The sequence below is a fragment of the Meriones unguiculatus genome, chromosome 4, assembly GCF_030254825.1.
Source record: "Meriones unguiculatus strain TT.TT164.6M chromosome 4, Bangor_MerUng_6.1, whole genome shotgun sequence".
Lineage (NCBI taxonomy): Eukaryota > Metazoa > Chordata > Mammalia > Rodentia > Muridae > Meriones > Meriones unguiculatus.
The window spans coordinates 104,084,742-104,109,908 of record NC_083352.1 but is presented as its reverse complement, the minus strand read 5'-3'; the positions used below and the strand labels follow the sequence as shown (position 1 = coordinate 104,109,908).

Here is a 25,167-nt window from a genome sequence, read left to right as displayed (position 1 = left end):
AGATGGCAAGGGAGAACTCCCCCTCTCAGTAGACTATGGGAAGGGAATAGAGGGAGAAGAAGGAGGGAGGGAGTTACTGTGAAGAGATGAGGGAGGAAGCTACAATTGGGTTATAAAGTGAATAAACTGTAAAAAATAAAAAAGTAAAATAAAAATTAAAAAAATATTAATGTTGCAGATGTTTCTTCTGACAACAGAGTTATAACGTGGGTGGAAGAAGAGTGTTGTTTATATTTAGGAATGAGAGGTGCTAAAAATGCAAGGCTATGGATCACGCTAGCACAGTTTATCTGCACCTTCATTTGGGGTCTTTAAGAAAATATGCACTGTCCTCTCTGTAGGCAATTTTGACTTTATCAATGGTGTCTGACAGGAAAGGTTATCCAGATCCTGGGACAAAGGGCCTCTTTTTTCCCCCCTAGCTGCTGCTTGCTTTTCTGATTTTCTATCGTGTCCCATGGAAGATTTTCCACTTTTCATGCAGAGTCTCAGCCCTGGACAGCAGCAAGGAGATACACAGGAGGCAGATGAGCCCACCTATGTCTTTCTGCCTTTGCAGGCCACTCTGTTGAACTCATAATGCTGAAAAGCCTCCCGCCTGGAGACTACTTGGTGCCGTTATTCGTAGGAGACAGACAGGGCCTCACCCAGAAGCAGACAGTCCACGTGAGGATCTGCTTCTGTCCCAGTGGATCTGAGTGTGAGGAGCGTGCAAACACAGGGCTCCTGTGGCGGGCCCTGTCCCCTGTCTGTGCAGCATTCCTGACTCTGGCAGGTCAGTGCTTCCTGGGAGCTTAGCCTCTGGACAAGGGACCAGGCTCTGCATGGGGAGGAGGAGGAGGATTTGCCTGGGTCAAAGGTTGCCAGGCACGCTAATTGACCAAAATGCAGTTTCCATGGGCAGGCAATTATGTAAACAATGGAATCCCCAGAGGAACATGGTCCAAGGGTTAGCATATGTTTGCAGTAACCATGGTTACAGTGGTACACAGGTGTCTAGGATCTTGGGCATGGCTAGGTGATAAGGGCACTAGTTATTCCAGGAAACAATAGACTATTTGTGGCCAGTTAATATCAAGCAGTGAATTCAAGGAAGAGTTTTGGCATCTATCTGAGTCCCTCGTGCTATTAGTCGTGCAGTCCTAAGATGGTTCAGATGGAACCTGGCAGCTGAGTGAAAGTGAACGGAACCTGGTCCCCTTGAGGCTCTGACAGGGCTGAGCTGGCTCATTCCTTTCTGTCTTGTTACAGCGGCCCTGTTTTCCCTGTTGCGGTGCTACTATGCATTTGGGCCCGAGAGACACGGAGATTTCATCCCAGGTGACAGTGGCCACCAGACACTGATTGTGTACAATGAGGAAAGCAAAGCCTCTTCAGCCCAGGTAGTGATGGTAGAGCAGGATGTTGCATGGCAATGCTGTCAAAAGCATGCATCCATTAGGCGCAGACTTCATGGATGTGTGTGTATGTATGAGTGCCTGAATGCATGTCTGAACACCAGGTATGGGCACTACCTGCAGAGGCCAGAAAAGGGTTTTGGATCCCCTGGAACTGCAGTTATGACTTGTGATGGTTGTAGGCTGCTGTGTGGGTGCTGGGAACTGGACCTGGATCGTCTGGAGGAGCCACCAGTGCTCTTAACTGCTCAGCCATCTCTCTCGCCCACATTTCATTACTCTTAATTCATGTTTGCATGATACGCAGGAAATCATTTCTTCCAAAATTGCATAGCAGAGACAGATGTGTTTTACATTTGTGTTTCACGTCAGTGATTCTCAACTATGCTCAGTTTTGCCCCTGAGGGGACTGTTGGCAATGCCTGGAGATACTTTTGATGGTCACAATTAGAAGATGCTATGGGTTTCTGGTGGGCTGAGGCCAGGGCTGTCGTCAATCATAACCCAACACAGATTTATCTGGCCCAGTGTTCCCAGTGCAGGTTTGAGAAATCGAGCTTAGGAGAAAATTATTCTGTCAGGTTGGGTTTTTTTTTTCTGGGTGGCATTGCTTTGTTTCCTGGTGAGGGAGTGTGAGGTGGCTTCTCCATGGTCAGTATTCCTGAGACAGAACCTCTGCTCAGTCCTCCTGCCACACAGAGAAGAAGAGAAGAAGAGCTCTCCCTCCCTGGTTTTGCAGGGACAAGGCTTGGCTCTGTTTTTGCCACTGTGTCTTACCGGCTCATGTAGCTGAGCCAGCTGAGCTGTGCTCTTCTGTGGCCTAGACTGATGGAGGCAGCTCCCCAGGTAGTGAATTGCAGCACAGTACCTAAGAAACTGCCTGACACAGCTCGGCCTGCATGTAGTCAGCCCCGGGGGTGGCTGGATTTTCCCACCGGACCCTGTGGAAATGGAGCCTTGCCTTGTCTTGAAGATACTTTGGGCTGAGTCATATGGGCCATGAAATTATGGTGCCATGAACTATCCTGTCTGTCTTATGAAACTAGGAGTGACTGATCTAAGAGAAACAATGTCAAAAGGAAATTCTGTAATTTTTTTGGCCCCTGGAGGTACCCTATGTTACCTTCTCTTTGCTGACACCAAATACTTGGTAGAAAAAAAAAATCAATAACAACAACAAAACTTAAGACAGGCTTTTTTTTTTTTTCTTGACTCATGGTTTGGGAGGTAAAAAAAATCCATAATAGTGAGGAAGGGTATGGAGTGGAGGCTGGGATGAGTAGGTCCATGTTGTAGGAGCATCAGGAATGCCTTTTCTCCTGGTAAGAGAACTCAGGCCAGAACCCAGAATCATTCTATGACCTTTGAGAGGCCACCCCAGTGACCCAGCTCTACCTGCCATGCCTCCCTCCCCTTAGATTCCACAAGTTCCCCCAAACAGCAACTGGGACCCAAGTGCTCTGCCCTGGGGTCTTCAGTGCTCTGAGAGCTGAGAGCCAACCAACCTGAGTTTTGATTTCCCATTGGTGAGCAGCAGTTAGGCTATCTTGCTGGCTCTGGGCTTGAATATGTCAAGTGTGGTCAGCATGTCCACTCCCTTGGACAATTTAATCACTGACAGGCATGCAACACATGCCAACAGCTGATCTCATTGGTACCTAATACCATTTCAACATAGTCATGCCTATTTGTCTATCCATCTCATGTGACCATGCCAGCCAACACAGTCCCTGCACCAGGGGCATTCTGTTCTCTGGGGAAGACTCCACCTAGGATGCCATCCACCCACATTGTCACGTTCTGCTGCTCAGGTGATCCTTGGGATCACATGGAATCCTGTCTCTTCTGTGGGGAGGCAGGTGGGCCCCACTAAAGCATCCATTAATGCTGCAGTCTCTTGGGGATGAGTTCTGGTGAGGGAAGATAAGATGAGACCCCGAGGGCCATTGCAGGTGACTTAGGAGGTCTGGGGGGGGGGTTGTCTCATGATATGACTGACATACAACTTGCACAGTAGGGTAGCTCACCCCCTTCACCAGCTACTGTGAATGACAATCAGTAAAACATCCCTCCCCAAGGTGTTCCATCTGGGTGTGTGGGGTAGACGCCTCCTCCCCAATGGCATTGCTGTTATATGTTTTAAGTCGGGGGTCTCTTTGGTTGTTGGTCTTTCTGACTGCCCTCAGTAACTCTGACCTCTTCTGTGTTTCTTCTCTTGGTGTTCACAGATGCAGCCAGCTAAGTTAGACCAGATGCTCCCTCTGTCCTTCAACAGAGCTGTGGCCGGTGCCAAGCCTGGGGCGAAGGTAACACCCTCTGTAGCATCTGCCTGCCTTTAGTTCTGCAGAAGAAACACCCTGGCTGCTTCTCTGGCCCAGATGTAATGAGACTTCTAGAGAAGGAAGGATTTTCTCACTGTGCAGTTCAGTGTAGTTTAGAGCCATTTACAAACTTGCCCAATCTTCCTTTCTCTAAGTAGTTAGTAGGTGCCTCCATTTTGTAAGACAAATTCTGACTCTGGGCTACCAACTTTAAAGGCAGGACCAGGGTCTCTGGTTACCCTATTCACTCAGCCCTGCTGGTAGGGTATGCCTACCTTGTCCCCATTATTACAGCCATGATGTATGGCCTGGCATTGCTTTCTTTTACCTTCTTTAGCCTGGAAGTTTCTGCAGGCCAGGGTATTACTGAGGTGTGGCTTGTTGTCCAGCCCTGTGGTTGCGCATGCCCACTCCACTGAGTTCACAGTAGATCTGTACAGAGAAGGGAAGAACGTGCAGAGTAGTTTCTTTTCTGTGACGAAACACCAAGAACAGAAGCAACTTGTAGAAGGAAGAGTTCGCTTTGGCTTAAGGTTCTGGAAGGAGAGTCCATCATGTTGGAGGCATGGCAGTAAGCAGCAGGGGCAGGAGCCGAGGCATCACATCTTGATTACACACAGGAAGCAGAGGGGGAAGTGAAAGTGGGCTGACTCACTTCCTCCTGCATGTCCCCTTTCTAAAGGTTCCACAGCCTCCCCAGAGAGCAGCACTACAGGGCTGGTTCCCACTTTATAAGGAGAAAAACTGAGGTCTTTTGATGTCCAGTTTTGGCTGTCTCTTCCTGGCTGTTCCTTTTGGGTTTCCTTCCTGGGGTCCTAGGTATACTAAGCACATTTGTAGTGGCATATAGACCAGTCTCTGTTCAAAATTTTCAAAGCTGCGGAGCCACTCAAGACTTGTTGCCAGCTCAGTGCTCTATACTCTGCTGCAGAAAAAGGATATCTTCAAGCCAGTGTCAGGCTCTACTTCCAGCAGCTTTTCCTATATGGTGTGTGTGAGTATGTGTCTGTGAGTGTGTATGAGGATGTATGTGAGTGTGTATGAGGATGTATGTGAGTGTGTGTATGTGAGTATGTGTATGATATGTGTCTGTGTGCTTGAGGGTATACATGTGTACACGTGTACACTGTGCTTGTGCTTGGAGGCCAGAGGTCAACCTCACATCTTTTTTCTTAGGATCCATTTCCTCTGTTTGTTGTTTTGGTTTGTTTGTTGAGATGGGGTTTCTCACTGGGATGTGGGCCTCACTGATTAGGCTAAACTGGCCAGCAAGCCTTGGGGATCCTCTGGCTGTCACCTCCCCAGGGCTGGGAGTGCACACAGAAGCCACTCCTTCCAGCTGTGTAATTATTGTGGGTGCTGGGCAGCTCAGTCATGGCCAGCCATGGCTTGTGCATGGCCAGCCCACCAGCTTGGTCTCCTTTGAAACTTTGCTTTATTATTGATTGGAAAGTCTAAATTAAAATAAAGAGGCTGCCTTAGGATTTTATTGTGGTGAAGAGACACTATGACCAACTCTTATAAAGGAAAACATTTAATAGGGATTGGCTTGTAGTTCAGTGGCTTAGAACATTACTATTAGGACAGGAAGCATGATGGCATGCAAGTAACATGATGCTAGAGAGGTAGCTGAGAGTTCTCCATCATCAGCAGGCAGCAGGAACAGAGACACACTGGACCTGGCTTCAGCATCTGAAACCTCAAAGCCCACCCCCAGTGACACACTTCCTAGTCCAACAAGGCCACACCTCCTAATAGTGCCACTGGCTATGGGCCTATAGAGGACATTTTCATTCAAACCAACACAGAGTTCTTAAGCAAACATTGCCTGCTATCAGATCTCTTAAGCCTAAACCATTTCCATTTGCCAGCATCCCTCCTAGACCTCTGCCCTGTGCTCACTCACCCTTTAGGGGCCTGTGTCAGTCATAGGTGCTCTGACTCCATGTCTCATGCAAGCAGGCTTCTCAGATGCCTTATGCTTTTCCCACTCCTCTTCCTGCCCTGATTCCTTGACTCTGAGAGTCTGAGCAGGAGAGGCGTGCAGAGTCACAGGGGCTGGTTAGCTTCCTGTTGTGAGGAAATGATCACCTTGAAGAAAACCAGCATTTCTCTCAGGGCCTTGATGTGATCCTGCCACAGACAGACCAAGCGCCCTCTGCTCTGGTGACTCTGGTAGGTTACAGAAGGTTTCGCCCAGCTGCAGTCACATCAATAGTGATACAGATAGTTCCTTCAAGAGAGAGGGCCCTTTGAGAAGATTCAATAATGCATTTATAACAAACATATGCCCAATAAACTCTGAGAGAGGGAGCATCTTCTGAAATCTGTGTATTCTGACATTTCTCTGATTATTGTTACTTGTGTTGCTATTGTTTCAGGGTTGGGGTGCCTCAGTGGGTAAACTGCTGCACATAAGGACCTGAAGTCAGTCTTCTGAGCCCACATAAAACAAATAGGCACATTGGCCACTCGTAGCCCCAATGCTGGGAAGGCAGAGCAGGAGGGCCTCACTCACAATGATATTTTCTCTCTCTCTCTCTCGTATACATACACAGATGGTTTTGGATAGTCCTTACCAAACAATGCACATTTCAGACCTCCCACAAACAGAAGCATCTTCTTGTGTCTGTCTGGGGGCGCTAGAGCTCAGTCTCTAAGATTAAAAGCATGTGAGCAATCCCACTCTGCTGGAGCAGAACCCTGGGCCCCACTCTACTCAGTGTCTGTATTTACCACACATCAGACTTGAGAGTTGCAGCCTTGCTTGGCAGGGTGATTTTATTTTCACAACTTGAAAGAAACTGTAAAAAGAACAGTGAGGGGGTGTCCGTGAACTCTCCAAGGTCCCACAGAGAACGCCTCACCTCACCACAGCGCATGTCAGAGCCAAGGAGCAGCAGCTCTCTCCACACGAGTCTCAGGTAGCCATCTCATTTGGACCTCACTGGTTTAATAAGTTACCATTTTACCAGAAGTTTATTTTCTTGGCATAGTAAAGAGCGGTATTCAAGGTGTGAAGGGCCAAGGGCTCTCTACAGGAGGAAACCTTCTAAGATGGAACTCATAATGTCTGCAAGCTCGTACTGCTGCTCAGTCTGTGCCTGAGCAAAAAGATGCCATTCTTTGTATAAAATAGATAACTTTGACCCCCAGGGAGGGTCCAGTCACTGCAGGCATTCTTCTCTGGTTTTATAGGCATGGAGCATATGCAGTGGTCCGGTGCAGGGCCTATGTAGGAACCACACTCAGAGGCCCTTAGAGGGTTTGGAGCTCTGCTGTCACCATCTTCTCTCTTCTCGGTCTTAGGTCTTAATTTATTAACCAAGGGGGCTCTGCCATTTCTTTGTGCACTAAGACCTTTATGTTTCCCAACCAATTCTGTATTCTATGGATTGAGTAGGTGTCCAGACACATGCTGAGGTCCTGGCCATGGTCCAGAGAGAGTGCTTTGCTGGGTGTGTGAGAGCACAAGGCTGAGTCTGACATCCTCATGCCCCATTACTACACAGCCATGTGATACCTTCTGTAGGCTCTCTGCTGTGTATGTCCCAGTGTGTGTGTGCGTGTGTGTGCGTGTGTGTGTGTGTGTGTGCGTGTGTGTGTGTGTGTGTGTGTGTGTGTGTGTATGTGTGTAAGCATGTGTGGGCTCTCTGCTATGAGTGTCTCTGTGTGGTGTGTGGGCCCTCTGCTATGAATGTCTGCACTGCTCTCTTCAGCGCTCTTTGTCTCAGCAATGAAAAGCAGAGTCGTCTCAAGGATCCCTAGCCACGCATCTACCTCTGCTTCTGAATTATATCAAAATCAAGCAAATTTCATTCTTTTTAAATTTAAGGGTGGTGGCATGTTCTTTGAGCCAAGAGGCATGAAAAACCGATCTTCCACTCCGGTAAGTAGGCATTCACAGTACCATAAGCATTACCTTGTTCAAAGCCACTAAAGTAGGTGGTTTGGAATAGAAGAAAGAGTAGGTTCAAAATACAGTCCACACCCAACACACCTAGGATTGACTATGGAACACGGATTAGAAGTGGCTGAGACAGGGCCAGGGTGATGGCTTGGTCTGTAAGGTGCCCAGCAAGCATGAGGCCCTCAGTGGGGGTAGGACAGGTGCATCTTTGAATCTCATTGGTTAGTCATCCTAGCCAAACTGATGAGTTTAAGGATTACTGAGGGACCATGTATCAAAAACTGAAAGCTGTGGGCCAGTGAGATGGCTTGGCAGGTGGAAAATGATTGGCGCCCGAGTCTGATGACTGGAGTTCTATCCCAGGAACCCAGGTAGATGGTAGGAGAGAACCCACTCCAGTAAGCTGTCCTGTAAGCTGACCTCCACACAAACTCTGTGGCACAGACAGACAACAGTCACAATCGTACACATGTGCACACACACGCACAAATGATGAAATTTAAAAATAAAAGAAATGTAGAGAGGGGCCCAAAACAGCTGACATTAATTTCAAGCGTCCACACATACTTGCGCACACATGCACGTACCGGAGACATCTATGTACAACGCTCTCCGGTCACACACTCAGAACAAGCAGTTAGGTGCACAGGTTTCCAGGGACATGAAGTAACAAGAGGCATCAGTCCTTGAAAATTCCTTTTTGGCTGCTGATTTGCTTCGCTGCTTGATGGTAACAGGTGTATCTGTGCTTGTCTTTGAGATGTCAAGCTGTGGAGATAGGGTGGATGGGAGAGATAGTTTGATAGATCCGTCCAACCTCTGAGCATCTTTGGCAGCAGAGTCCTTCTATCCCATTGAGTTCCTACCCACCACCCACACTAAATAAGGCCGACAAGTGGACTCTTTAAAGCCCTTGCTTGATAGGGTATTGATATAACTCACACTTATTAATCAAAGTGATGGGTCCAAATAATGGTTCTGATGAAACCACAGCCCACTTGGGATCTATGGTGAGGTTGCAGAAGAACACTTCCTAAAGCCTAAATCCCCTCTTGTTTGAAATTGCTCTTGGAAGCAATTCCAAGGTATGTCCCTGGAATCATCCCGAATATCATCAGTATTTGAGCAGTTCTGGTTGTCTGGTGAAAATTCTCTTTGATTCATTAGACAAAACAAAACAAAAACAAAAAGCAAAAACAAAACCCCCCAAACAAATAAAACAAACAAACCAAACAAAAAAATATAATTTAATTCATAGAAACCAAATTGGCATGGCATTCCAGATGGGGTTCAAAACGATCAAGCCACCTTCTGTTGCATTGCAAAAAGTAACGTTAGAGAGCACAGTTGAAAAAAAAAAATCTGTGTGCGACTAACATGAAATTAAATTCCTTTTGATGAAGTACTGCCGCGAAGTCACAAGACCTGAACACTTGACCCAAGGCCAGTGGCTAAGACCAGAGAGGTGCTGAGTCAGGAGATGCCGCTCTCCTGGCCACATGAGAGCCATCAACCTTCCTCCTGGCTTGGAGCCTTTACTGCTTTTCCACCTAGAAATGCCTCTACGCCCTTCTCTGCGGCCCTCACTTCCTTCTCATGTCCTTCTTTGTCCTAAGAGGTCTTCCTGCCTCCTGCTAGGTGAAAGGCCCTTCTATCCCTTCTGTCACTCATGGCTTTTCATGTTTCTGTCACTATCGGAGGCTAGCCTAGCACATTCATGCTGTGAACTGAGGAGTAAATTGTCTGACAGCCAGGTCCCCAGCAAACTGGCTGGCCTCCATACAGGACCTGGCATGTAGCTGAGCCAGGGAACCACCAGGTTCATGTTTAGTCTGTTAGTCTGTTAGAGCTGTACACTTGCTCTCTGGACAGCCCTTAGAGCTGGGATAGATGCATTAAAACTGCACCGGGGTGCCCACCTCAGGGAATGACCTGTGCTGGCCATGAGCAAGGCCAAGGGGAAATAATTTCAAGAAAAGATTTGGGTGTGTGGGGGAGCACAACCACACACAAAGATTCCCAAGGAATGGGTTTTGTGGAAGAAACCTCGATGCTGTCTGCAGCCTCCTTCCCTGCAAGAGTGTTTCTACCCAGATGTGAATGAGGCATCAATGCCACTCGCAGCAGCTCCCTCTCCCAGCACACAGAGGGAAGCCCGAAACCCTTGTCTATAGCCTGATCCCACCTCAGTTGGTGTCGACTCTGTGCTGAGGTCAGAGAATACAGGTACAGGGAGCTGTGTGGTGAGTGAGCCTCAGGCTAGGGGCTGATGGTTCATTTCGCAGGTCTGTCCGAATCACGTGGTGCCTAGATGCCCCCTGCAACTGATGGAAGAAAGGGTGGCGGAGAAACTGAGCCAGGTAGGTGTTCTTCTTGTCCTTATCCTTGCACTTGCTGTCAACCCTTCCTCTTCCCCACTTTGCTCCGAGTTTGGCCCGGATGCTCTCTCCTTAATCACTGCACAGGTCAGCAAAGGCTGCCTTAATGCAATGTAGGAGTCTGGTGGCTTCCACACAGAGTTTATCACTGCAAATATTGTCAGAGCTTCTCTAAGATTCGGGGAAGCCTGCCTTGTGAATCCTCATGGTGCTGTGGGCCCGGGAGAGCTCATCAGAACCTCTAAGCTGAGTGTATGGGATCTTGTCTTGTGCTGGAATCTCCAGCTCTGGTGCCATAGTGAACAAGAGACAGGACTGCAGGGTACTGTGACCCAGGGAAATGAGCCTAGACTGTGTCTAGGTATAGCGCCTCTGCGAGGGTCTCCCAGTGTTCTCTCGATCCCCGGGCAGGCGCTACGTCTCTGCAGATGCCTAAGCTCCTGGGGTGGGGGTGAGGGGTTGCATCTAGATCTGGGTTAGAAGACTGTTTCTTAGGCTCTGATCACTGAAAGGAAGATCCCTGAGGAGACATGATCTCTCTGTCTCTCTGTCTCTGTCTCTGTCTCCAGACTAGAACTTCTATGAGGGAACTCTATATCCTTACAATGTGCCATATTTCCATCTCTGGAAAAATATCTGACAGAAAATAAATTGGGGCAGGGGGAAGAGGGCTTATTTCAGCTTCATTTCAGAGGCTTCAGCCCAAGTTGGCTGTCCCCATTGCTGTGAGCCCGTGGCTTGAACATCATGTACACCCTGGTGGTAGGGACACGTGGCATAGCAAAGGTGCCCAGCGCAAGGCTGCCAGGATGAAGTGAAAGGAAACAGGAAGAGGCTAGGGCAGGAGGCAGGAGAGACCCTGCAGTGACACAGCCCCAACGACCCACTTCCTCCAACCAGGCCCTGCCTTCCACCATTCCATCACTTCCCATCAGTGAGGGCAGAGTTCTCAAGGTCCAATCATAGTCCAATAGCCCCACCCCTGAACATCACTTTAGTACTTTTCAGGTTCCAGGGGAATAGTCAATTAAGAATGAAAGATAGATTTGTCACAAAAGCTCCAGGGGAAAGGTGGGCCTGAAAACCAAGGGAAGCTACTCCATGTGGTAGAACTATGAGGGCAGAGCTGGGGCTGGGTACAGGGCAGCACTCCCTCATATTGTTGAGCTATGAAGGCAGAGCTGTGTCTGGGCATAGGCTACTATCTCCTCCTTGTGGCAGAGACACAAGGAACAGATCTGGGGTTAGAATATAGGCCACAGAGTCCAAACCAGCCTGCCTGACTATTGAGCAATATCAGCGAGGCTTGTGTTCCCTAGGAAGGATGGTTGGACAGCTGCACCCCATTGCCAAAGATGTTGTGCAAACCTGAGGCCATGCACCCACCTACTTGCAAGACCTGGTACCCATTCTCATGTGTGTACACACCTAGCTGAGTCAAGCAGGCAGCACAGACAGGGCTACAGGTATGTAGGCAGGAGAAGGCTGCATTTCAGAGAGGAGCCCCCTCCTCCCTGTGCCAGCCAGACACGCAGCTCTGTGCAGTACAACTTAAGCCCTGAGTTCCATGGTGTGAGAAGAAAAGAAAAAAAAAGAAAAAGAAAAAGAAAACCCAGATGAGAAGAGCAGTTCTTTCCCTCACGAGCCTTCGAACTTAGTTGGTGGTTTGTGATGAATTATTGATCTTAGGGGACTCTGGAACTGCTGAATCAGGGTGCAGAGCCCTGCTGCTTGGCCGCCAGCCTTGGGGGTTTGAAGCTGAATTCTTGAGGCACGGCCCCTGCTGCTGATTCAGTTTTGTTCTGCACATACCAGGTCTGTCATGAATTATCTATTTAGCTTTGCCCAGCGGACGTGACTAGACTCCTAACATCTGGTCCAGGTCTGGAGTTCACTTCTCAGCTGCAAAAGCTTCCTTTCCTTCCCACCACATGGGTGAGGAGTGGATGGCAGCAGGGTGGTGGCCTCAGATAACAGGCCCAGCAGGTGTGGGTGAGCCACACCTGTCCGTGCACACTTGATTCCATGCGCAGTGGAAGCTGCGTTTCTGCTCTCATGAGGGATGAGGGCTCCTGTGACACAGAGGGAACAAGAGAGCTGGCTCAGAGTGCACTATTGATGATCGCCAGTAGGAGAACACACGAATTGGGTCCTCAGGAACCTTCAGCTTCCCCTTTCCAGGCTTTAACACTCCTCCCGTGTTGTGTTCTGAGCCTCCACGTTCCAACTGCTTTCATCCTCCATACAAGGTGTCAGGGGTCCCTTTCAGCTAAAGACATGTTAGGAATTCCCTCTAGACCCATAACTGATGGAAATGGCTCAGTGTCAGATAGGGCCATCCTAAATATGTTGAAGCTCCTCTCCCACCTTTCCATCCCTCCATCTCTTTGTCATCTGTCTGTCTGTCTATGTATTATCTACCTATCTATCTATCTATCTATCTATCTATCTATCTATCTATCTATCTATCTATCTATCTATCTATCTATCATTTACCTATCCCTCTCTTTTTGCTTTCCATCCATCCACCTTTCCATGCATACATATATCCATCTTCCCATTCATATCTCCATCTGTCTGTCCCTTCATCTTTACCTTTGTCCCTCCATCTCTCTACTAGCTTTGTATTTCTCTACTATACAACCGTTCATATCTCTATCCTTCTCTCCATCTCTCCACCTGTCCACCTACATGTTAAACATGTATGAAGTGACTCAAGAAGAAGAACCCAGGAAATGCTGTCAGAGGAATCTCTGGGTCCAGAACATTGAGCTGGAGCTTGCAAACAGGAAGTTGGAGCAGTGACTCTCATTCATGGAGAAGAGCAGCAGAAGCTAGAAGGAGTGGGAGCCAGTGACTCATCATAGCTGAAGCCCTAGGCAGGAAGGGTAGGTCTGTGCAGAGAGCCTTACAGAGACAGGGGTTGGAAGATAGGTCTGGTCAGGTGGGAGAGCTGCCTTACTTGGGATTTGACTATTGCTAGGGATTTAGAGTCCAAGAACTGCTATTGAGGAGCTTGATTGGGAATCTAATTAGACCAGAGACTGGAACATAGGTCTGGTCCTATCCAGAGGGTGGACAAGAGTATGGGCATTGGAGAGAGGCTGGGATGTATAGAAAGTGGGAGGAAGAATCAGAGTGACTGATGGACCCGTGAAGGATCCATGCTTCTTGCTCACATCACAGTTGGGTGGCATCAGAAGGAAGCTTTTAAGTGGGATGCAGAGCCCAGCATCTCCAATCCATGTGTGATTCTGCCCAGGAGGAGCCCTGAAACATGTTACCAGAAGGGAGGGCAAAGGATGCCCTGTGGCCAGGTGACTATTCCTCATGCCTGTCATCCATGGTTTATGCTCAGCCACTGGTTATATCCAGGATTGATTAATTGACTCCTGGTATTCTTTATTATAGTGGTTGGTGGGGAGAGGGGGCCTGAGGCAATGGCCAAGATGTTGGGGCAGAGGGGACAAAATCAGGTTTGTGGGAGTGGTGGTGGGGACACAATGAACAATGCAAGGATTCTATACATAGCTACACTGCTGAGGACACCATAGCATGAACCAGGCAAGAGATTCACATGCTCAGGGCTTCACACAGCTTTCCTAAGAATGCCTCACCCACTCACTGTTAGCCATCAGACACTTTGGCTTTTAGTTGTATTGTGAGCTAACCAATGGTGTTTGTGAAATTATGGAGTGTTTTTTGTTATGTTTTATGTTCGGTAAAGTAGCTACCTGTAGAGGTAAGTTTATCCCAACAGCTTCTAGAATCATCATGTGTGGTCAGTCTTTTGACCAACTTCCTGTAAAGATCCAGACAGGAAAAACTTTAGGACTTGAGGGTCAACTCCAGCCTCTCCACTTGGCCATTGTTAGGGCTTGGCTGCTTGGCTGCGCTGAAACAAAACTTTATTTTCAACAGGTGTTGGGCTGGGTTTGTCTCAAGGATTGTCATGTGTCAGCCTCTGTGGTATGGTATTTAAGAACACTGATGGAGAAGGTGGTTGGAGGGCAAGAGGAGGTACTCTCATGGATGTTTAGTGTGAGATCTGTGTGTCTGTCCCTGTGGAACAGCCCAGGCAAGGTAAGGTAGAGTGTTTGGCTCTGGATATGATGAAAGCAACTACCCCAGACTGAAAGTGATCACCCATCACCTTTGTGAGGGAGTGGGTGACACCATGGCTTGTGCATGCGTGTGGGGGACCAGAATGGGGTAGCAGTAGTCAAGATGATGTTTAAGGGCAGACTGAGTGGGGACCACCCTTTTTAGGAGATAGCAAAGGGCGGGCAGACTGAAAAGACATTTGTGACTAAGGAAGCGTCCTCAGACAAGAAGCATGTTAAGGGTGGAAAAGGATGGGACACTGTCCTGAGTGAAGATCCAGGATCCAGGTGAGTTATAAGTAGGAAGTATCCAGGATATGGGAGGCTCAGGACTGTGCCCAAGGATGAGTGCACAAGGGAGCAAGAAGGGAGAGAAATCCTCAGGAAGAGTTTCTGTCAAAACCTAAGATGGTCGGCATCATAGTTGGAATAGCAATGAAGAAGGCAGAGTCTCCTGCTTCAGCTTGGGCACCACGGCTCAGTCTGCTGGGCTGAGGCCTTCTCCCCACCAGCACTCCCTGAGACTTTCCTCACAGCCAGCCTACAGGACAGTATTTGGCACCTGTAACAGTGAATGCCTCCTTCTCTGGCTTTCTCCACAGAAGCTCCAACGTGTTGATGTTCTAGAAGGCAATGCTGGCCACCTGCCTCATGTCTACAGAGAGGAGGGAGAGTGTGAGGAAGCTGAGAGCCTCAGCTCTCTGTCCTTCTTGGAGCAGGACCTCTCCCCTGAGTTGCTGGACTGCTTGGGCTCAAACTCTGCTCCATCTGAAGCAGTATGCTCTGCACCAAAGGTTCCTTCATAAATGCGTGTGATGGGTGTGATGGGCATGATTTGGGAGAATGGTCACTATTCATGGAGCCCTTCTTTTGTTCTTTATTCTTAATTTCTTCCTAGTCTGCAGTGGTTAGTGTTGCAAATTTGACAGTTACTTGGGAAACGCCTCTGGCATGGGGGATTATCTTGTTTGCATTAGTTGAGTTGGGAAGAGCTGCCCACTGTGAGTGGCACCAGTCCCCTGGCTGGGCTCCTGGACTGAGCATCAGCACCCGCCACTCTCTGCTTTCTGATCTCAGATGCATGTGACTAGCTGATTTAGACTCCTGTCATCTCGACTTCCCGCCATGATGGACTGTACCCTTGAACTATGAGCCAGAATAAACCTTTAAGTTGTTCTTGTCAGAGTCTTTTTATCACAGCATCAGGAAGGAACCTAAGACATGGTCCTAGGATAAGGATCAAATGTGGATCCAAACTCAAGGTCTGATAAAGCAAAATGGGATTGTGGCCATGTGTTTTATAAATTTATAAATTTGGTTTGTTACTTTTCTTTTTTTCTGGAAAAACTTAAGTTGAATCATGAATTCTTTGCTTCTGTTGGTGACCCGGCTCTGATAGTGAGTGACAGGACAAGCCATGGATCACCTGGCTGTTTGGCCAGCAGTAGGTAATTCTGGGAAAATAAAATGAAAGTGGGTTCTTAAAAGATTATTTACATTCCTGTAATTGTCATTCTGCTTCATTTTAAGTGGGGAAAGGTAATAAATGGGAAAGTGTTTCCTAGAGTATTTGTAATAAGTACTTGCAGTGATTTCTTAAAAGATAACAGTCTCTTTCCACGCTTTGATTAGCTAAGCCAGCTATGTTATTTTGAGAAAAATAATTAAGCTTAAAATTGTAGAAACAGAACGTGCTTTGCAAATCTAAGATGCACCACGATTTAACTTCCTCCTCGTATCAGCATAGGAAAAGAATTTTAGAAAACTTTGAAGAAACACGTCCCGGTTAGATTTTTGTTTAAACAAGACAGTAGCCTTTTACTGGATTTTGTTGTCCACTTAGCGTTCATGTAAATTGTGCGATAGAAGCCGGGTGGGGTGGGGCAGGGTGGAAGCATTCTTTTAAAACGTATACACAAGGACATGTGCCCTTTTAAAAAGCTGAGCCCTTACCAACTGCTGACTCAGAGTTTGTCGTCTGATGTAAACATGTGCATCACGGCATGTATACCCATGCACACACACTAGTAAAAGAAAAAAATATATTGAGTCTGAGTTGTTGGCTAAGGTTGATAAATGGTCATCAGATCTTTCTAGAGCTAAGACAAGAGAAAGAAAATGACCTCTGTGGAGGAAGCTGGCCCATTGTCTGTTCTTGTAAATAAAGTTTTATTGACGCTCAGCCATGCTTGTGGCACCAGGCCGCTCTGCGCTCCAACAGCAAAGTTTCATAGCTGCAGCAGCCTGCAACACTTGCTTCCAGGATCTTCTGAGGAACCTGAGCTTGACACCATCCCTTCTTGGAAACCTAAGCTCACAGCAAGCACATCATGATGACGAACACGTTAGCAGATGCTCCTGAGAAGTTTGCAGTAAGTGAGCCCTGAGTGGTGGCTCCTCTGGCTTTCCTCTGGTCTTGTGGCACACTTTTGCAAATTCTTGCCTTGTGAGATGCTCTCCAGCACGTTGTTTCCAAAAGTAATAAAACACTCATGCGATATTAATGAATGCAGATTCAGCAGTTAACAAGGAGAGCAAAGTGTTACATTGTGTAGATATTTAATTAGACATGCTTTAATACTGATCTTGCCAACCTTTTTAGATAGTTGTACGACAGTTCCTCACATCTCCCATGACAGCAGATTATGACCATTTTTTCCAGGCACAGACCTTGAGGTTCTGACATCCAGTGCAGCGGATTTCAGAAGTATGACATGGGAGCTCATCCACTTCCTTGTTTAGATGTCAGCTGGATACTGCCCTCTTCTCCTGCTGATGTCTACAGGAGACATTCTTGGGTGCCAGCTGGCTGGTTCTTCCCAAAGGTTCATGTTCTAAACTAGGGCTAGCTCCATGGCAGAGCAGCCCTGGGTTCAATCCCCAGTATACAAAGCCAAATCTGAAACAGTCAGATGTACCCAAAGCCTTGAGATGGTTTCTGTTGGAGATGCCAGCATCAGGTAGTGTCCATGAAAAGCATCCACCTCTAGTGGCCTTTTAATGTCCTCATGAATGAAACCGGTTCTTGCTGGTGGCACTAGAGTGTAAAATAAGACAACAGTGGCAAATATTTTCAGGGAAATCTATTTTTATTAAGAACCTTAGCTTCCAAATTACTGGCTAATCTAAAGTCATCTGCAGTCACTGACGTTAAAAATTCATTCAATTAAATAATCTATTTTTGCAGGCAGTAACCGCTTGAGTTGCCGAACTCCGTGCTTTTCTGGCCTGTAGAATTTGCTGCACACAGAAAACCTTGCAGTTGAGAAACTTTTTTTTTCTTTCTATGTATGGTGGGGAGCTTACTGTAATCCTACCCCTAGGAGGGAAGGCTGTGGGGAGCAGGAGTGCAAGCCAGCCTGGGCTGCAGAGTGAGAGGATGTTTGAAACACATATGAGCAAGTATGCAAGCTAATATGCACACATGCAAACAGAAACTCTCACCGAACGTTATTGGCCAGGGGGATATCATTTATGTCCCTATGAAGAGCGGCAGTGGCCTCCTTCAAAGATGATCCAGCCAGCTAGCCAGGAGCCAGGGCAGCACCGGGCAGGGAGATTTGTGAGCTCAAATCCCCAGTCTACACCACTGTTCACAAATCTATCCAGCCATGGTCCTCTCTGCCACAATGAAGAAGCATTCTGGAGGCTTAGCTTAAAAGCTCTTCATCTACTGGCTGTAGATACACCAGTACAGGCCACCTCTCCTTGCTCAGGGAAAGCACCTGAAATCCCGCCATGCAGGGGCTGTCCATTCGGGCAGGAACGTTTTCCATCCTCCAGGTAGATGCACACATGGGACTACATTCTCATCAAAGGAAGGCCATTTCGAGAAGTCTCTCTTCAGGGTAGAGACAGCATGTCTATTTCCCATCTTCTCTTCCTAGAACTGATGAGAATATGCTGGTTGTAGCTGGGGCAGCCATCAGTTCCCATGGCCACAGGAGGGATGGGAGAGATTCCTTGTCCCCACTGGTCCCACTCTCTGCTTTACTTCATCCTTACACCACTTAGAGACTCACATGCCTTGTTTAAGCTATTGCTGTTTTATAATTTCTACTACTTGGGGCCAAACTGAATCTTAGCCGACACAAAATACAGAAGAGAGTGGAGTGAACTATGAGTAGCAGAACTAAGCCTGTGGTGTTGGCTTAATGGATGTGTGCAGGTGGCAGGGACTCAAATTCTGAGAGAGATAGCTGGTGACCCCAGCTATACAGAAACACAGCCTTGGATAACACTGGTCCTCAGCCGTCTTTTGAAAAGTAGCCTGTGTTCTAGACAGGAAGCAGCGTGGGACATTGGTGATGCAGGGCACATTAGTGGCTGCTTTTAGCACCATGCTAAGAGAGGGACAGGGACTTTGGCTAATGCTGGCCAGGAGACAAGCAGGAATGAAAGAGACACAGCTGTGCTAATGGGGCTGCTATGGCCAGCTCTGCAATCTGTATCCACCAAGTGCTGGGCAATTTGGAGATTGAAAGGGCTGAAAACAGGGACTGCTGTGTCTTTCAAAGGACATCTGCCATCAAAGCGGTGCCTGCAACTCAGTACACTTAGCAGAAAATAAAACGGGGGCTCCATCCCAGAGGCTGGGGACTCATGTGAGAGTCACTGCAAGGATACTTCCTCCCCAGTCATGGCTCAGGCTGCCTCTGAGTAAGCGCCATGGTACAGGGTGAAGACAGGCCTGCCTAGGCCCCTCTTTCTCTTTCAGGGGAACTGCGGGTGGACATCTGTGAAGATTCACAGTTGCATCAGCCAGTGCAGACCCTGTGTCTTTTACTCCACCTTCCTCTAAGGACATTGGTGTGGACATTCCATCCTGTTTATATTTCTTGGGCTCCTGTACATACCTGTGTATCCCCCATCCTTTGCCATCTCATCACTCACAGAAGCATCTTTACCTTCATAGATCAGGATAGACTAAGTCCCAAACAAAAACTGCAGCATACTGCTCATCACCCCTTTTCCACGAGCCATCCTCCCTCCCAACCCCTTGGTGGCAATTATTCAAGCCCGAGTTTCTAAAATCCCTTCATTTATAAAGTTACAGGCATGTAGTTATTTGGTTTATAATGTTCAGAGACAGGCTCCCTTTGATCTGCTGAATTTTAATGCCTGTCTTCTCCATGGAGACCTCAAGAGCCCTTGAAGAAAGAGTTGTGAGTCAGGTCCCCAGGACCTTGCATTGCACAGGCACTCCAGCTCGATGACTGAATGGGACACATAATGGAGCAGTGGCTGGCTGGCACCTGTGTCTCACAGGAAGCTGGGAAGAAGGAACAAGGGGGTAGGATCCCAAGGATGGGTGGGAAGTTCACAGGCCAGGCTGGTGCAGGGAAGGGCACAGCTGGGATGAAAGCCTAAAAACAGGACTCCAGATGAGGCTGCCAGGCGTGGCTTGTGGGATAGTGTGCTTCAGGCTAAGAGGTATGGCTGGCAAAACAGAAGACTGTATAGATGGGCAGAGGGCAGAGGCACCGCAGATAGAGTCATGCTGTTTCCACCCAAGCTCCAGGCCTCTTGTTTTTGCTCTCTGTTTCTGTTTTAACTGTTTGTTTCTCTGCAGCTTTTCTCCTCATTTGGAAAAATCAGTCTGCCACAATCAAGACTTGTCAATCGGTGCTGTGACCTCTATTGAGCTTGATGGTGTTGGTGGCATGGATTGTCTTTGTCCACCAGCCTTAATGATTGTTAATTTTGAGCTCATCAGAAACTAAGCAGGTAAGACTCATCCAGGACAGTCCAGAAACTGTAACTAATAAACAGACAACCAGGAAGGTCTGATTGCTATGGGGCGAGAAGTCAGTGTTGTTGAACCTGAGTAGTCAGGGGGTTACCACCTGGGGCTGCAACAGACAAGTACACAGGGCCTCACAACCCAGAAAACACTCATCTCTCTGTCAGTAGTGGGTACCTCCTGTGGATCCCCGTGTTCAGTGAGACATGGGCAAAATTAAGGAGGTCCCTCGGCCACTCTCTTATTTTGGGGGAGGCTCAGTGGGACCACCTGCATGCTGAAGACTTGCTGTGTGGTCCCCTCACCACCGAAGATGGAGTCCACCCTTGTGTTTGCTTGTCAGAGTTAGTTCCATGAGTCGGATCATGACGAGTGGCTGTGGCTGTGGCTGTCATCACACACGTTTCCGACCTTGTGTTCTACAGAGCAATAGCACAGGGGAAGTGCCTGCTTAAGAGCTTAAAGTGCCAGCTTCAGGGGCTTTAAAAACAAATGCTTATGGCTGGTGTGATGGCACACGTCTCTAATCCCAGTACTTGAGAGGCAGAGAGGTGAGGTTAGCCTGGTCTACATAGCAAGTTCTAGACCAGCCAGTTTTCATAGTTAAGAAACCCTCTTTCTTCCTGTTTTTGTGTCTGTGAGAGGTTAAAGGTTAGTCCTTAGTGTCTTCTTCTGCCTCCCTTCATCTTATTTTTCTGAGACAGGGTTTCTCACTGAACCTTGGTTTTTCAGTCTCAGCTGGACCAGGTAGCCATTGAGCTCCAGGGATCTGCCTCTCTCCATTGCTCCACAGCCCTTACCACCTGTGACAGTTCCGGTATTACGGATATGCCATTCTGTGCCCGGCTTTTATGTGGATGCTAGACATTCACACTCAGGAGTTCATGTTTGCAAAGCAAATGCTTTACACACTGAGGCGTTTCCTCAGCCCTTGTATTTTAAATTTAGCCCAAATGTGTAACAGTTAAAGGTAACTCGTGTGTGACATTCGTGACTACACGTTTGATATCTTCCTCTGAAGAGACATGAACAAAGCTCTGCTCAGCCGAGAAAGGGCACAAATGACCAACCAAAGAGCTGATTCCATCAGAGCACAGCTTGGGGAATGGGTGGCTTATTGGAGGTGACTTGCAAGAACGGGGGTAAGGTTTCATGTACAGGAGTGTCGGCGACTGAAGAAAAACCCCTTCTCCTCAGCAGTATTAGTGTTAGGTGCCTTGGACTCTCTGAAGGAGTATTGCCAGCCCAGAGGTGAAGGTTTTTATTTAAGATATATATGTATATGTACACACACAAAATGTGTATTGCAGCCTATTTTAGATAAATAGTCATATGATTTATTATGACCTTTTCAGACATCCTTACCCTTGAGGAGGGGCTTCTCCTGTAGCAGGGAATCTTAGAGAGCTCAGTGTCCTGAGGGTCTTGTTTGAGTAATCATGGCTTTTCTGATTTTAAGACCTTACTGGCTTTGCCATGCTCTGAGGGTGAAGAACATTTCACAGCAGAATTCCTTGAGGTGTAGCCTATATACACACAGACTAGAGAAGGAATCAATCTATGGAACTAGAACAGATGAAAGCCGGCAAGCATGGAAATGCCCAGGACAGAGGCAGCCTGGGAACCCAGGCCAGCAAGTCTCTCCTGGGCACTGTTGCCTTCCAGGCTATGTGTGACCTGCTCTGCAGGTCTATAAAGCCAGTGGACTCTGAGTGGTGGCAGCCTCTGCCCTGCCCCCACCCCCCTACAGACCAGTGCTAGAACTATCAGCAGCTATAAGGCTAGGCTATTCCCAGGACTACTGGGGAGGAGCTTGTGTTCTGGGGGAAAGGTCAGGAGGCAAAAGTTCACAGGGGTAGCCAGGAAAGTTTTAAATTAGCCGTGGGAACAGATGAGGCCCAGAGCAGGGAAAAGGAATGTCCTGGCCCTGCTCTTGACTGACATCTGTGCTAAGCCTCACAGCAGAGGCTTGTCTAACAGTGGCTAAAAATACCTGGGCTGGGCCTGGAGATCTTACACAGGAAGCTGCTATTTAGAGTGGTGTCCATGGAGCTGGTAGCAGCAGAGGCTGGGGTTAGGCAGGTTGCCTGAACTCTTCCAAAGCATGGCCAACTCGGGCTGTGTCCGCAGGGCTGTCTCTGCCAGGACCTCTCCAGCTATTGGGCTCAGAAAAGACCTGGCCTGTGCTATAAGTCAGGAGCTATGGAGTCCAGGTCTCTGCTGCTACACTGTCTCATCAGCAGGAGTGTTAGGCAAGCTCACGGTAGAGCACCTCAAAAGCATGGCAACCAGGCTTTAGCGAACACCTTCTGAGCTCCCGAACCATCTCCACTGGACTCTGGGCCAGCCCTTGCTCTCTGTCGCTGCCTCCTGGAACAGGTACAGACAGAAGGGCGTTATCTGGTCCAGGAGGAGTTCGGGGAGGAGGTGATGTTGAAGGTAGGAAGGAGGAAGCTCTGGACTCAGGATCCAGGATCAGGGTGTGCACTAGCCCAGATGGCCCTGTAACTAATTCATATGCAGAAGTGTGTCAGTCCTTTATGAAGCTGGGAAGCTGCTGGAGCATGCAGAGTCTCTTTAGCGCCATAATGGCTGCTTTACTGAACACCTTGTCAGTTCTGGGCACTGTGCACAGAGCTGCCCTGCATGTGGCCCTGTGATGGGCGCACATGCACTGGCCATCACTGTGCATTCTGCTCTGAGAGAGGCGAAATGACCAGCTTCCACTCACACAGCTGCTCAGCCAGCAGAAAGTGGAGCCAGGACCCAGCTCTTTGTTGCTTGCCTTGGTTGACTCTACCGGACCTGCGGCATGGCTCCTGTGCAGAGGGCTGGGTGACTGGAGAGTCCCCTGAGTGTGAACTTTCCCTCCAGGCTGGGAGCTGTCTGGGGTCCCTGATGTACCTGCCTGAGCTGCTTGCAGCTCTCCTCCTTCTTCTGAACCCCCTCCCAAAGTCATGCTCTTCTAGATGACTGTCATGTCACAAGCTGCATCTGGGGAACCCCAAGAGTGCCAGTGAGGAGTCTCCCTAAAGCTCGGGCCACCTGGATGCTGCCCCAACTCTTACAGGGACAGGGTACCTATGTGGCTTACAAAATGTGATTTCAGACTGCATCACTCACTGGGCAGACTCTGGTGCTGGAGAGATGCCATGGTTTGATGAGAGGGAGCCATTGGCAAAAAAAAAAAAAAAAAAAAAGGAAAAAAGTGTGTGTGTGTGTGTGTGTGTGTGTGTGTGTCAGAGAGCAGCCTCAGGTAGCATTTCTCAGGAACCATTTACTTTATTTTTTCTGAGATAAGGCCTCCCATTGGCTTGGAGCTTCCAAGTAGACCATGCTTGAAAGTGCTGGGATTAACAGCATACAGTACCATATTGGCTTTTCCCCCATGTGTCAGCATGTTTTCCTGATGTTGACTTGACCTGCCACTATGTCACTCCATGCTACGCAAGAGCCTGCCACAGGATAGCGTGTCCTGGAGACCTGACTACCCATCAGGGAAGCCTTCAGATATATGGATGAACAGTGCAGGAAAAAGCCTCAGGGCCAGGTCCCAGGCTGTGCAAGCCACAGCCCTGTTGCTTCCCCTAACCTTGCCCTCTAGAGGGCTTGTGGATAAACTAGCCCTAAGAAGCAACTGATAAAATGGACCCATTTCTCCCCTTTGGAACTGTAGTAGTTTGAATGAGAATGGCCTCCATATGCTTGGATACTTGGTCCCCAGCTGGAACTGTTTGGGAAAAACTAGGAGGTGTGGATTTGTTGGAGAAGGTGTGTCACTGGGGATGGGCTTGGAGGTTTCAAAAGCCTGGAGCAGTTCCCAGCCTCAGTCTCTCTCTGCCTCATGCTTGTGGTTTAAGGTGTGAGCTCTTGGCTGCTGTTCCAGAATCATGTCTGTCTGCCTGATGGTCATGGTTCCTCACCATGATGGTCATGGACTCATTCTCTGAAACTGTAAGCCCCAAACACACTTTCTTCGATTATTTGCTTTGGTCTTGGTGTCTTATTACAGCAATAGGAAGTAGCTAAGACAAGGCTCAACGCCCTTTGTTCTCAAGTGAGATGAGGAAGTGGCAGAGCTCTCAGTTTGGTTCAGCCCTAACACACACCTTTAATCCAAGAACTTTCTATTTATTGTAAACAGATGATTATGGTGTGGTTGGCCCTAACACATACCTTAGATCATAGAGCTTTCTGCACACAGGATTTAATAAAGTTAACCCTAGGTCAAGAGGCAGAGCAAGAAACCAGTTGACAGGGATCAACAGAAACTAGGGACTCTGAGAGAAGAGTATTTAAGGGCATCCTGGAGAAGAAGAAGGGTGCTTTGGCACTTCAGCTCCTTGGTCTTTAGCTTTTGGCTCTTTAGCTTTAGGCCTTTTCTTCCTGGGCTGTTGGGTGAGCTAGCAGGTATTTTCCTTCTAGTCCATCAGCTGAACTAGCAAGCTTTTGGCTTTCTGGCTCTTTCCTTCTGGGATATGAGCTGAGTAGGAAGGTCAGCTAGGTGCTTTCTCTGCCTCTCTGAGCTAGCAAGTTTTTACCCCAGCTCCTGAGTCTTTATTGGTAAAATCGAACAATTGGGATTTTCTTTTTTTTTTTTTTTTTATAACATCAGAAAGGCATGCTTTTTTCCCTGAAGGTGATAGTCACAGAGACAACTCTGAGATGGAGATGTCACTGGTTTGAGGGAGCTCCTCAATATAGGTGAGCTGACATCAAGAATATTTAGAGACCTCACTGTGCCTTGGGCTCCTGTCTTTTGTGTGTGGCACATGTATGTACAGGTGTGTGAGCCTGTTCATGTATGGGTACATGTGGACCTCACGAGTTAATATTGTGTGTCATTTCTCAGGAGCAATCACCTTATTATGTGAGACCAGGACTCACATGAAGCTCTGGGGGTCACTGACTAGGCTAGACTAGGTGATGAACCCCAGAAATCCTCCTGTCTCTATCTCCCCCGTGCTGGGATTGCAGGCACACCACATGCCTGTCTTTTTATGTGGGTACCAGTGGTTGAATATAGGCCATCCTGTGCAAATATTTTACCAGCTTAGCCATCACCCAGCCTCAGACCCTCCACTGCCCAGAGATCTGAGATCCAGGCTAAATAGAAACCTGTTTTTCATTGTTTCCATTGTAGAACAGAGTCAGATAATACACAGAGATTCAGGAGCTGCGTTCATGTTCCGTTTACTCAGAGAAATCATTGCTGAGCAGAGATGTTGTTAACTAATAATTCAGGGTTGGTAACCTTCAATCAGCCGTGATTAAGGAACTTGTGCTGAGTGTCGTGGGGCTAGCACGGCATTTTG

General features: G+C 48.0%; 1 protein-coding gene across 1 annotated transcript in view; it reads left to right on the top strand.

Moving 5' to 3' along the window:
• The window catches only part of Cdh26 (cadherin 26), a 43,697-nt gene extending 28,437 nt beyond the window's left edge, over positions 1 to 15,260 (top strand). Inside the window, exons 11-16 of the mRNA XM_060381299.1 lie at positions 560 to 775; positions 1,252 to 1,382; positions 3,626 to 3,703; positions 7,554 to 7,607; positions 9,914 to 9,988; positions 14,712 to 15,260. Of these exons, the coding sequence (XP_060237282.1) occupies positions 560 to 775; positions 1,252 to 1,382; positions 3,626 to 3,703; positions 7,554 to 7,607; positions 9,914 to 9,988; positions 14,712 to 14,915 (758 nt within the window). The 3' untranslated portion in view covers positions 14,916 to 15,260. The remainder of the gene's footprint in view (positions 1 to 559; positions 776 to 1,251; positions 1,383 to 3,625; positions 3,704 to 7,553; positions 7,608 to 9,913; positions 9,989 to 14,711) is intronic.
• The last annotated feature ends 9,907 nt before the right edge of the window (positions 15,261 to 25,167 follow it).